The sequence below is a fragment of the Phyllobates terribilis genome, unplaced genomic scaffold (assembly GCF_046119375.1).
Source record: "Phyllobates terribilis strain yellow unplaced genomic scaffold, ASM4611937v1 Scaffold_11__3_contigs__length_659146591, whole genome shotgun sequence".
Taxonomy (NCBI): Eukaryota; Metazoa; Chordata; class Amphibia; order Anura; family Dendrobatidae; genus Phyllobates; species Phyllobates terribilis.
The window spans coordinates 658,132,046-658,145,021 of record NW_027362771.1 but is presented as its reverse complement, the minus strand read 5'-3'; the positions used below and the strand labels follow the sequence as shown (position 1 = coordinate 658,145,021).

The 12,976-nt window shown below is 50.8% G+C and overlaps 1 protein-coding gene across 1 annotated transcript; it reads right to left on the bottom strand.

Moving 5' to 3' along the window:
* Positions 1 to 2,862: 2,862 nt before the first annotated feature.
* On the bottom strand, positions 2,863 to 12,133 carry YBX2 (Y-box binding protein 2). Its single transcript, XM_073655012.1, has 10 exons — positions 12,115 to 12,133; positions 11,189 to 11,252; positions 11,086 to 11,119; positions 6,116 to 6,205; positions 5,661 to 5,951; positions 5,195 to 5,289; positions 3,622 to 3,790; positions 3,418 to 3,546; positions 3,131 to 3,189; positions 2,863 to 3,015 (listed from the first exon to the last, which is right to left on the bottom strand). Exons 1-9 carry the CDS (start codon positions 12,131 to 12,133, stop codon positions 3,142 to 3,144), a joined length of 939 nt encoding a protein of 312 aa, XP_073511113.1. The 3' UTR covers positions 2,863 to 3,015; positions 3,131 to 3,141.
* Positions 12,134 to 12,976: the final 843 nt, after the last annotated feature.

The following is a 12,976-nucleotide window of genomic DNA, read 5'->3' as shown; positions in this document are numbered from 1 at the left end:
GCAGCAGAGGAAAGGAGACCTTGGAAAAGCTGGATAGCAGTATCAGATATACCAGGGATAAGCAGCAGAGGCAAGGAGACATTGGAAAAGCTGGATAGCAGTATCAGATATACCAGGGATAAGCAGCAGAGACAAGGAGACATTGGAAAAGCTGGATAGCACTATCAGATATACCAGGGATAAGCAGCAGAGACAAGGAGACCTTGGAAAAGCTGGATAGCAGTATCAGATATACCAGGGATAAGCAGCAGAGGCAAGGAGACATTGGAAAAGCTGGATAGCAGTATCAGATATACCAGGGATAAGCAGCAGAGGAAAGGAGACATTGGAAAAGCTGGATAGCAGTATCAGATATACCAGGGATAAGCAGCAGAGGAAAGGAGACATTGGAAAAGCTGGATAGCAGTATCAGATATACCAGGGATAAGCAGCAGAGGCAAGGAGACCTTGGAAAAGCTGGATAGCAGTATCAGATATACCAGGGATAAGCAGCAGAGGCAAGGAGACCTTGGAAAAGCTGGATAGCAGTATCAGATATACCAGGGATAAGCAGCAGAGGCAAGGAGACCTTGGAAAAGCTGGATAGCAGTATCAGATATACCAGGGATAAGCAGCAGAGGCAAGGAGACCTTGGAAAAGCTGGATAGCAGTATCAGATATACCAGAGATAAGCAGCAGAGGCAAGGAGACCTTGGAAAAGCTGGATAGCAGTATCAGATATACCAGGGATAAGCAGCAGAGGCAAGGAGACATTGGAAAAGCTGGATAGCAGTATCAGATATACCAGGGATAAGCAGCAGAGACAAGGAGACCTTGGAAAAGCTGGATAGCAGTATCAGATATACCAGGGATAAGCAGCAGAGACAAGGAGACCTTGGAAAAGCTGGATAGCAGTATCAGATATACCAGGGATAAGCAGCAGAGGCAAGGAGACATTGGAAAAGCTGGATAGCAGTATCAGATATACCAGGGATAAGCAGCAGAGACAAGGAGACGTTGGAAAAGCTGGATAGCAGTATCAGATATACCAGGGATAAGCAGCAGAGACAAGGAGACCTTGGAAAAGCTGGATAGCAGTATCAGATATACCAGGGATAAGCAGCAGAGGCAAGGAGACATTGGAAAAGCTGGATAGCAGTATCAGATATACCAGGGATAAGCAGCAGAGGAAAGGAGACATTGGAAAAGCTGGATAGCAGTATCAGATATACCAGGGATAAGCAGCAGAGGAAAGGAGACATTGGAAAGGCTGGATAGCAGTATCAGATATACCAGGGATAAGCAGCAGAGGAAAGGAGACATTGGAAAAGCTGGATAGCAGTATCAGATATACCAGGGATAAGCAGCAGAGGCAAGGAGACATTGGAAAAGCTGGATAGCAGTATCAGATATACCAGGGATAAGCAGCAGAGGCAAGGAGACATTGGAAAAGCTGGATAGCAGTATCAGATATACCAGGGATCAGCAGCAGAGGAAAGGAGACATTGGAAAAGCTGGATAGCAGTATCAGATATACCAGGGATAAGCAGCAGAGGAAAGGAGACCTTGGAAAAGCTGGATAGCAGTATCAGATATACCAGGGATAAGCAGCAGAGGAAAGGAGACATTGGAAAGGCTGGATAGCAGTATCAGATATACCAGGGATAAGCAGCAGAGGAAAGGAGACATTGGAAAAGCTGGATAGCAGTATCAGATATACCAGGGATAAGCAGCAGAGACAAGGAGACCTTGGAAAAGCTGGATAGCAGTATCAGATATACCAGGGATAAGCAGCAGAGGAAAGGAGACATTGGAAAAGCTGGATAGCAGTATCAGATATACCAGGGATAAGCAGCAGACATTGCGCTAGTGAAGGCCTTGGGCAGCTCATGTGCAGTTTAAGAACAAGGTGGATAACTTGGAGATGCAACTGCACAGGTGCCGCAGGCGCCATTTTGATGGGGACAATGTTTTTAAATAGAGATCACAGCAATTACAGTGCCGGCACGACTGATGGATCAGAGCACCAAGATAAGACCCTGCCCACCGGCCGCCCCGATGCAACAGACATCTAGTGAGAAGCTCAGACTTCACCGCAGGCATGATCCGTATCCCAGCGCCAATATGGCGGTGCACTTCACAAAGTCCTGCTGACAGGTTCTCTAACTCGACTGTAGGAGGAACGCAGGAACCTCTTGAGACGGCTGACCGTGAGACTGCAGATGAAGTGAGGGGTTACTGACATCAGAGGAGACAGGGCGAGAAGGAGGACAAACTTATAATAGGCAAACCTTCTAGCATAGCAAGGCAACAATACAATAGGATACCAGGCTGTGCGACACCAGTCCCCATTGGTGGTGCACGTTATATTGCAATTCAGATGGTTTTCTGGGGTGCTGTAACCTCCAAGGTGACTAGTCTGCTTGTAGGGATGGTTTGGTCCACCAGGCATTAGAGGAAAGCTTTTCATCATCTATGGTCGCTGGCTGACTGGTGGCCGCAGCCTTAGTGATGGCTTCATCACCCTTTCCAGATTATACCCCAGTACCAGTGTTGTAACCGGCCCTATTACGAGACCTTCTTGCCTGGTGAGCTACTCAACCATCAGACGCAGGAAGGGCTGCCTGCATGTCTGCTAGTATGTACCATCATCAACCAAAGCTTGAGAATCGTACAAAAAAAGACTCCACTGAAGGAGGCAAATACTTTCACAGCTGTGTGCGGACAGCACACTACATCAGAACACAAGGGGGCGCTGCTTGGTGGAGTGACTGGCAGATAAGTGCCCGATGCCCGTCACCAGGGGCAGGAGACCACGTGGACCCAGTATCACCCCATCTAGGACCACAGAACCACAGGACACAAGGGATTAGCTCTTCCATCTTTACTAGCACACAAGTCAGTGCAACAAAACAAAACCCAAACAAGTGAAAATAAGTCCCAAACGCTGTGAGGGGGCCGAGTCAGCCTCAATGTCACGCCGTGTCACCGTGAGCCCAGTGTCCATGTCGCTGTAAGATGGAAGTATCCAGGTACCTGCAGGACAAAGACTGGTCAGTAAAGGACAAGAGAAGCAGCCATAAGTGTGCCCCGCACACCCCGGGGCCACATCGGCCCAACCCTCACCCCAGACATGGCTCCTGGAAGATACCTGAGGCAGCGTCACTCCAGAGCGGGGGCTTCCTTCAGAGCAGAACTCTGAGCAGACACCTGGAAGAGAATGAATACAGAAGGCTTCAGGCCATCAGCCAGCCTCCTCCGTGGTCAGTACTGGACCTGTATAAGCACGCTCTGGTGGCTGCCATATGACAGACGTCTGTGCCAGTACATGTGTCTGGCAGCCATTTCACTGCCCTGCTCTTCATCCAGAGGGGCAGACCATAGCGTAACCTGCCCAGGCCCGACACTAGCTCACCTGTCGGGACACCTGACCCTTACCGGAGTGCGAGCTTCACCGGCCTCGGCAGGAGCGTCTGGCGATTTGCTGGATGCGACGTCTGGTGATTTGCTGGACGCGACGTCTGCTGTGGACCCTTGAGAGAGCTCAGCCGGATGTTTACCATCCCCCTACCAGAGTAAAGGACATGTCACGGCACTGCCATTCCAGCAGGCAGGTCCCTCCTCGCTGAAGTTAGACCTCACCTGCGCAGCCGGTTGCCCAGGGCCTGCTCCGGGCTGTCTGCGGCGCTGGAAGTACGGACGACTGCGCTGTCGCTGCGGCTCTGGACGTGGAGCTTCCTCAGATGCTGCTCTGGTTTCACCATCGCCTCCCTCGGTGGTGGTCTGTGGTGGAGGTCGTGGGCGGTAGGGTCTGCAGAGACAGGCTGCTTTACCATGACTGTGGCATACACTGCTGCCGATGTCACGGGACAGACAGCGCCCATCACATTTACCACCAAACACTTACATCAGACATTGGGGACAGCCAAAAAAGAAAACTCCCATACACAAAAAAATAGAAAAATAGAGGACAAACTGATAAAATGTATAAATCTTCAGACAGGGTGAAGAAGCGACCACACGAAACAAACGCGCGTTAGGGGGAAGCAAGTCTGGCTAATGATCATGTGATAGTCTACTTGGTGCAACCTTTATTACCTATATTGGTCTAATGGGTATCCATTACTGCTCATCCTATACAATAGCCACTTGGTCTAACGTGTAATATATGGATATACTGTGGATCCAGCCATCCCTTGACGGAGTCAGTATTGTCAGCCTTGATTTTACCTTGGTCTGCATGGGAATTGAGTATCCCGAGTGTGCTCTGAACTCTGGCGATCATACCACATCAGTCCACTAGATGGGGGTAATGACTATGAAGCTATACCATGCTATACATGTCTGAATTTAACCATTTGTATGCACGAGTCACTATTTTTGTTTGGGAAATGCTGCAATAATCTAGTTTTGTATAGTAGCTGTACTACATCTCTCCATGTAGACGGTTATATGCTCTCATCTATTCTACTAAATATTCTTACACAATAGTGGTTTTTACCCTTTCCGTGGTCACTGGCAGTAGATTCTCCTTCTGTATTTGGTTTTAATGTCATTTTTAAATATACGTTCAATAAACTTTATACATTTTATCAATCTGTCCTATATTATTTTTATTCTATTTTTTCGTGTGTGGGAGCTTTCTATTTTGGCTGACCTGATTAAATACTCCCATTAACTTATAGGCGCTATTGAGGCCATCATTGACTGGGGGACTGCAGCCAATCTGATGGCACAAAAGTCCGTGACCACACTGGCCGCTCCAATACCGACGCAATGACAAGCTTCTACACTGCCGACAACTCTGGCTGCACTCACCTCCTGCTACATGGATGGTGGAGAGTGGGGAAAGCAGTGTTCTCAGGGAGGGCAGAGATTAGGCTGCAGGTATGGTGGAAAGCATATGGAGGGGAGAGCAGAGATGAGCTAATGAAGCCTGCAGCCTCTGGGATACCGCTCACATCCAGCATGTATTACAGGGAGGGACGATCAGCTGGATCAGGATGCAAACTTATGTCTGCAGATCTCATTCCGTAGACTGGAACCTAGAGCAACCTTCTCAGCAATCCATAACGAACACTGAAATAGCTAAGAGGGGAGAACATGGACGAAGCGCAGGCTGGGACGATGGTGGTCTCAGGTCCCATGAAAACGTGCAATGCAAACCGGCTTCTCTGTGGATGTCAGACAAGGCTTCTGACCCAACAGGTCTCACCTGCGATATCTGGGCCGGAACCTTTGAGGAGGGGCTCTCTGCTGCTCATCTCCATCCTGGGGGGAGTCCGATGTTGGGTCTTTGGCCTCGTTATTCTAGAACAGAACCATGAATATTACACCGAGCAGAAGACATGACTCCAAAGATAGCGGCAGGAAGATGAGCTGGTGCATCGGAGCCAGGAGCCCCCCTACCCCACAAGTAACCTATGCTCTCCCGTCCAGTGTAGCCCACCAGCACGGTGATGGCTTTGTAGTAGAAGGTTTTGATAAGTGACCCATAGTCATTACCAATGAGACACTGATAAAGGGGTCATCTCATACAGAAATAGTGGCTGATTAAGCCCCCAAAATGTAACAGCTTGTCTGGTGGGCACCCTTCTGGTCAAGACAAACTGAAGTCCTTCACGTAGCAAAAGTCCACATCCCCGCAAGACAAGCCGTGGAGAATCAGGCCCCCAACTCACCGGCGCCCCTGGGTCCCGCTGAGCTGGTGGTGTTGGAGCCCTTCCAAAACGCCGCCTGTAGAAGAATGGAGGAGGTCGTCGGCGCTGTGGGGGTCTCTGCTGGGGGGAGCCGTCATCTTCTCGTTCACCTTCACTCACTTGCTCGGGGCTCACACCGTCTCCACTAGACTCCGTAGTGTTATCTCCCCTTGGCCGGTAGTATCGCCGACGAAAACGACGTCTATTGGGGGCAAATCTGCTTCCTTTAACGGGAACACCACCAGGACCGGTGACGTTGGCAGCCTCCGCACCCTACAAACACAGGCAGATTGGACACCTGTCCCCAAGCTGCAGGACACCATGTTCTCAGCCAGGACAATCTCTGGGGACAGTGCTCTGGATAAGAGGTGACCCCTGAGATCATAGGGGAGAACATGGGGTCCACGCACCTGATGACAGACACCAATCTCACAAACCTTTTCACCTTCCACTACGTCAAATTCCACGGTCTCACCATCGCCAACGCTGCGCAGAAACTTCCGTGGATTGTTCCTCTTTATGGCGGTCTGAAAAGAGAAACATCCAGTCGCTGACACAAGCCCCCCCAGAGGGACCACCTGATGTGATTACAGGGTAGACTGCAGGAGTCCTGCAGATGCTGGGTGCGGCCCCTTAAGCAGTACAAGACCCTGACCCCTCCATCCACTCTGCCAACTCCCTCACCACCCACTAAGCCATCACTGGAGTCCACATTCCCCATACACCCACTAACCCAAAACACCCCACTAGTGTCATCCACATCTCCCCAATCACTAGCCACTAACCCCTGGTGTCATCACCCAATAACCCATCACACCCCACTGGTGTCATCCTCATCTCCCCAACCACCAGCCACTAACCCCTGGTGTCATCACCCAATAACCCATCACACCCCACTGGTGTCATCCTCATCTCCCCAACCACCAACCACTAACCCCTGGTGTCATCACCCAATAACCCATCACACCCCACTGGTGTCATCCTCATCTCCCCAACCACTAACCCCTGGTGTCATCACCCAATAACCCATCACACCCCACTGGTGTCATCCTCATCTCCCCAACCACTAACCCCTGGTGTCATCACCCAATAACCCATCACACCCCACTGGTGTCATCCTCATCTCCCCAACCACTAACCCCTGGTGTCATCACCCAATAACCCATCAAACCCCACTGGTGTCATCCTCATCTCCCCAACCACCAGCCACTCACCCCTGGTGTCATCATCCAACCTCCCATTCATCACCCAATAACCCATCACACCCCACTGGTGTCATCCTCATCTCCCCAATCACCACCCAGTAACCCCTGGTGCCATCATCCAATAACCCATCACACCCCACTGGTGTCATCCTCCTCTCCCCAATCACCACCCACTCACCCCTGGTGCCATCATCCAATAACCCATCACACCCCACTGGTGTCATCCTCCTCTCCCCAATCACCACCCACTCACCCCTGGTGTCATCATCCAATAACCCATCACACCCCACTGGTGTCATCCTCATCTCCCCAACCACCAGCCACTCACCCCTGGTGTCATCATCCAACCTCCCATTCATCACCCAATAACCCATCACACCCCACTGGTGTCATCCTCATCTCCCCAATCACCACCCAGTAACCCCTGGTGCCATCATCCAATAACCCATCACACCCCACTGGTGTCATCCTCCTCTCCCCAATCACCACCCACTCACCCCTGGTGCCATCACCCAATAACCCATCACATCCCACTGGTGTCATCCTCCTCTCCCCAATCACCACCCACTCACCCCTGGTGTCATCATCCAATCTCCCATTCATCACCCAATAACCCATCACACCCCACTGGTGTCATCCTCATCTCCCCAATCACCAGCCACTCACCCCTGGTGTCATCATCCAATCTCCCATTCATCACCCAATAACCCATCACATCCCACTGGTGTCATCCTCATCTCCCCAATCACCAGCCACTCACCCCTGGTGTCATCATCCAATCTCCCATTCATCACCCACTAACCCATCACACCCCACTGGTGTCATCCTCATCTCCCCAATCACCACCCACTAACCCCTGGTGTCATCATCCAACCTCCCATTCATCACCCAATAACCCATCACACCCCACTGGTGTCATCCTCATCTCCCCAATCACCAACCACTAACCCCTGGTGTCATCATCCAATAACCCATCACACCCCACTGGTGTCATCCTCATCTCCCCAATCACTAGCCACTCACCCCTGGTGTCATCATCCAATCTCCCATTCATCAGCCACTAACCCATCACATCCCACTGGTGTCATCCTCCTCTCCCCAATCACCACCCACTCACCCCTGGTGTCATCATCCAATCTCCCATTCATCACCCACTAACCCATCACACCCCACTGGTGTCATCCTCATCTCCCCAATCACCACCCACTCACCCCTGGTGTCATCATCCAATCTCCCATTCATCACCCAATAACCCATCACACCCCACTGGTGTCATCCTCATCTCCCCAATCACCAACCACTAACCCCTGGTGTCATCATCCAATAACCCATCACACCCCACTGGTGTCATCCTCATCTCCCCAATCACTAGCCACTCACCCCTGGTGTCATCATCCAATCTCCCATTCATCACCCAATAACCCATCACATCCCACTGGTGTCATCCTCCTCTCCCCAATCACCACCCACTCACCCCTGGTGTCATCATCCAACCTCCCATTCATCACCCACTAACCCATCACACCCCACTGGTGTCATCCTCATCTCCCCAACCACCAGCCACTCACCCCTGGTGTCATCACCCAATAACCCATCACAGCCCACTGGAGTCATCCACATCTCCCCAATCACTAGCCACTCACCCCTGGTGTCATCATCCAATCTCCCATTCATCACCCACTAACCCATCACACCCCACTGGTGTCATCCACATCTCCCCAATCACCACCCACTCACCCCTGGTGTCATCATCCAATCTCCCATTCATCACCCAATAACCCATCACACCCCACTGGTGTCATCCTCATCTCCCCAATCACCAGCCACTCACCCCTGGTGTCATCATCCAATCTCCCATTCATCACCCAATAACCCATCACATCCCACTGGTGTCATCCTCATCTCCCCAATCACCAGCCACTCACCCCTGGTGTCATCATCCAATCTCCCATTCATCACCCAATAACCCATCACATCCCACTGGTGTCATCCTCATCTCCCCAATCACCACCCACTAACCCCTGGTGTCATCATCCAATAACCCATCACACCCCACTGGCGTCATCCTCATCTCCCCAATCACTAGCCACTCACCCCTGGTGTCAACATCCAATCTCCCATTCATCACCCAATAACCCATCATATCCCACTGGTGTCATCCTCATCTCCCCAATCACCACCCACTAACCCCTGGTGTCATCATCCAATCTCCCATTCATCACCCAATAACCCATCACATCCCACTGGTGTCATCCTCATCTCCCCAACCACCAGCCACTCACCCCTGGTGTCATCATCCAATCTCCCATTCATCATCCAATAACCCATCACACCCCACTGGTGTCATCCTCATCTCCCCAATCACCAGCCACTCACCCCTGGTGTCCTCATCCAATCTCCCATTCATCACCCAATAACCCATCACACCCCACTGGTGTCATCCTCATCTCTCCAATCACCACCCACTCACCCCTGATGTCATCATCCAATAACCCATCACACCCCACTGGTGTCATCCTCATCTCCCCAATCACCAGCCACTCACCCCTGGTGTCCTCATCCAATCTCCCATTCATCACCCAATAACCCATCACATCCCACTGGCGTCATCCTCATCTCTCCAATCACCACCCACTCACCCCTGGTGTCATCACCCAATAACCCATCACATCCCACTGGTGTCATCCTCATCTCTCCAATCACCACCCACTCACCCCTGGTGTCATCACCCAATAACCCATCACACCCCACTGGTGTCATCCTCATCTCCCCAATCACCACCCACTCACCCCTGGTGTCATCATCCAATCTCCCATTCATCACCCAATAACCCATCACACCCCACTGGTGTCATCCTCATCTCCCCAATCACCACCCACTCACCCCTGGTGTCATCATCCAATCTCCCATTCATCACCCTATAACCCATCACATCCCACTGGTGTCATCCTCATCTCCCCAATCACCACCCACTCACCCCTGGTGTCATCATCCAACCTCCCATTCATCACCCAATAACCCATCACACCCCACTGGTGTCATCCTCATCTCCCCAATCACCACCCACTAACCCCTGGTGTCATCATCCAATCTCCCATTCATCACCCTATAACCCATCACATCCCACTGGTGTCATCCTCATCTCCCCAATCACCACCCACTCACCCCTGGTGTCATCATCCAACCTCCCATTCATCACCCAATAACCCATCACATCCCACTGGTGTCATCCTCATCTCCCCAATCACCACCCACTAACCCCTGGTGTCATCATCCAACCTCCCATTCATCACCCAATAACCCATCACACCCCACTGGTGTCATCCTCATCTCCCCAATCACCACCCACTAACCCCTGGTGTCATCATCCAATCTCCCATTCATCACCCAATAACCCATCACATCCCACTGGTGTCATCCTCATCTCCCCAATCACCACCCACTAACCCCTGGTGTCATCATCCAATCTCCCATTCATCACCCAATAACCCATCACATCCCACTGGTGTCATCCTCATCTCCCCAATCACCAGCCACTCACCCCTGGTGTCATCATCCAATCTCCCATTCATCACCCAATAACCCATCACACTCCACTGGCGTCATCCTCATCTCCCCAATCACCAGCCACTAACCCCTGGTGTCATCATCCAATCTCCCATTCATCACCCAATAACCCATCACACTCCACTGGCGTCATCCTCATCTCCCCAATCACCAGCCACTCACCCCTGGTGTCATCATCCAACCTCCCATTCATCACCCAATAACCCATCACATCCCACTGGTGTCATCCTCATCTCCCCAATCACCACCCACTAACCCCTGGTGTCATCATCCAATCTCCCATTCATCACCCAATAACCCATCACATCCCACTGGTGTCATCCTCATTTCTCCAATCACCACCCACTAACCCACCACATCGATGTCATCCTCATTTCTCCCCATCAGCCAATAACCCACTACACCCAGTTAGTATCATCCACTAAGACAACACACCCCATTGGTATCATCCTCATATCCATTCATGGCTCAATAACCCACTACACCCCACTGGCGTCAGCCTATCACCCCATACACTAAGACAGCACCTGTGTCAATTATATCCCCCCCAAACATCCCCCACTAACCCAGACCCCGCTGGTGTCATCCTCAAATCCCCCATTCATCACATCTTCTGAACCACAGCCCCAGTTTACCTGGTGGACAAACACATCATCCTTGGTGTCGTTCCTGTGGAGAGAAGTGGGTCAGTACCAGCTGTAAGGCGGTGGGCACAGGACACCCTGCACAATCACATACCGGTTGATGAATCCGTAACCATTGCGGACATTAAACCATTTCACCGTCCCCTGAACCTGGGTCGCTGAAAAAATAGAAAAAAAAATCACAGAATCTGAACCAGTGAATGAGCGCCACAAAGGCCGAGACCACCAGGGTGAGTCACAGAACGCCGAGGACCCCAGGTATATAGGGGGCATACACTCATGGGTGAAAGAATTGGCACCCATGAAACTCGTTCCAGAACCTGAAGTATTTCTAACAGAACATTATTGCAATTAAACAGGTGAACAACAACAAGTCCATTTCCTTTGTGTGTATTAGACCACCACAAAAAGAAAGAGGCAAATTGGACATATCACACAAGAAAAACTAGGCTGGACAAAAGTGTTGGCACCTTTCCAAAATGGTGGGTAAACAACTTGTATCAAGCATGTGAGGCTCGTTCACTCTCACTAGTGGCAAGGAACAGGAGTGGGCAACATGAAAATCACCCCTGAAACCAGATAAGAAGTGGAGAAGTTACCTCAGTCTCTGCATTGCAGCGCTGTGGAGTCGGTATAAAATGGACCAACTCCTAAAATATATAATATATTGGGTGCAGTCGTTCAATGCAGTTTGTGGGGAATATTTTTCCATAAGAATTTGGGAAAGTAGTGAGATGTCCTATAAATGTCCGTCCTACTCCTGATCTCAGGGTCTGGACCTATAGCTGAGATGAATCTGCTGCAGTAAATTTATCACTTACACATGAGCCGTGTATGAGGGGGTCGGAGGTTTGGCCTACCAACTCCACAGCCCTGTGTGCCACACTAAGCATGGAGAACAGAAAAAGGAGAAGAGAACTGTGAGGACTTGAGAACCAACAATGTTGAATATCAATCTCAAGGTTACAAGTTCATCTCTAGAGATCTTGATGTTCCTTTGTCCACAGTGCACAACATCACCAAGAAGTTCACAACCCATGGCACTGTAGCTGATCTCCCTGGACGTGGATGGCAGAGAAAATTTGATAAAGGACAACGCAGGATGGTCCGGATGGTGGCTAAGCCCCAATCAAGTTCCCAAGAATTTCAAGTTGTCCTTCAGGCTGAGGTGCATCAGGGTCAGCGTGAACTATCTATCCACGTGAATGAAATTAAACGCTATGGCAGGAGACCCCGGAGGACCCCACTGCTGACAGAAAAGCCAGACTGCAGTTTGCCAAAATATGGGACATTTAATTTGCAACACCTGATCCTGTAAACCCTGCTGTTCTACCAATCAGTGTGTTACGCCATTTTATTTTTAATAGGGAGTGTTTACCTATATTTTGGTAGTCTAAGGATTATTTGTTTTAGAGGAATTTCTCTTTGGTTTAGTGTTGAAGTGGCAGCAATGAGTCCAGATGTAAATCCCACTGATCACCTGTGCAGAGATCCTACAATTGCTGCTGTGAGAAGACGTCTCCACATATGAGACCTGGAGACGATTGTAAGAAGGAAGAGTCCAAGACCCCGGAGGAGGAGGAGGAAGAAGAAGAGTCCAAGACCCCGGAGGAGGAGGAGGAAGAAGAAGAGTCCAAGACCCCGGAGGAGGAGGAGGAAGAAGAAGAGTCCAAGACCCCGGAGGAGGAGGAGGAAGAAGAAGAGTCCAAGACCCCGGAGGAGGAAGAAGAAGAGTCCAAGACCCCGGAGGAGGAAGAAGAAGAGTCCAAGACCCCGGAGGAGGAGGAGGAAGAAGAAGAGTCCAAGACCCCGGAGGAGGAGGAGGAAGAAGAAGAGTCCAAGACCCCGGAGGAGGAGGAGGAAGAAGAAGAGTCCAAGACCC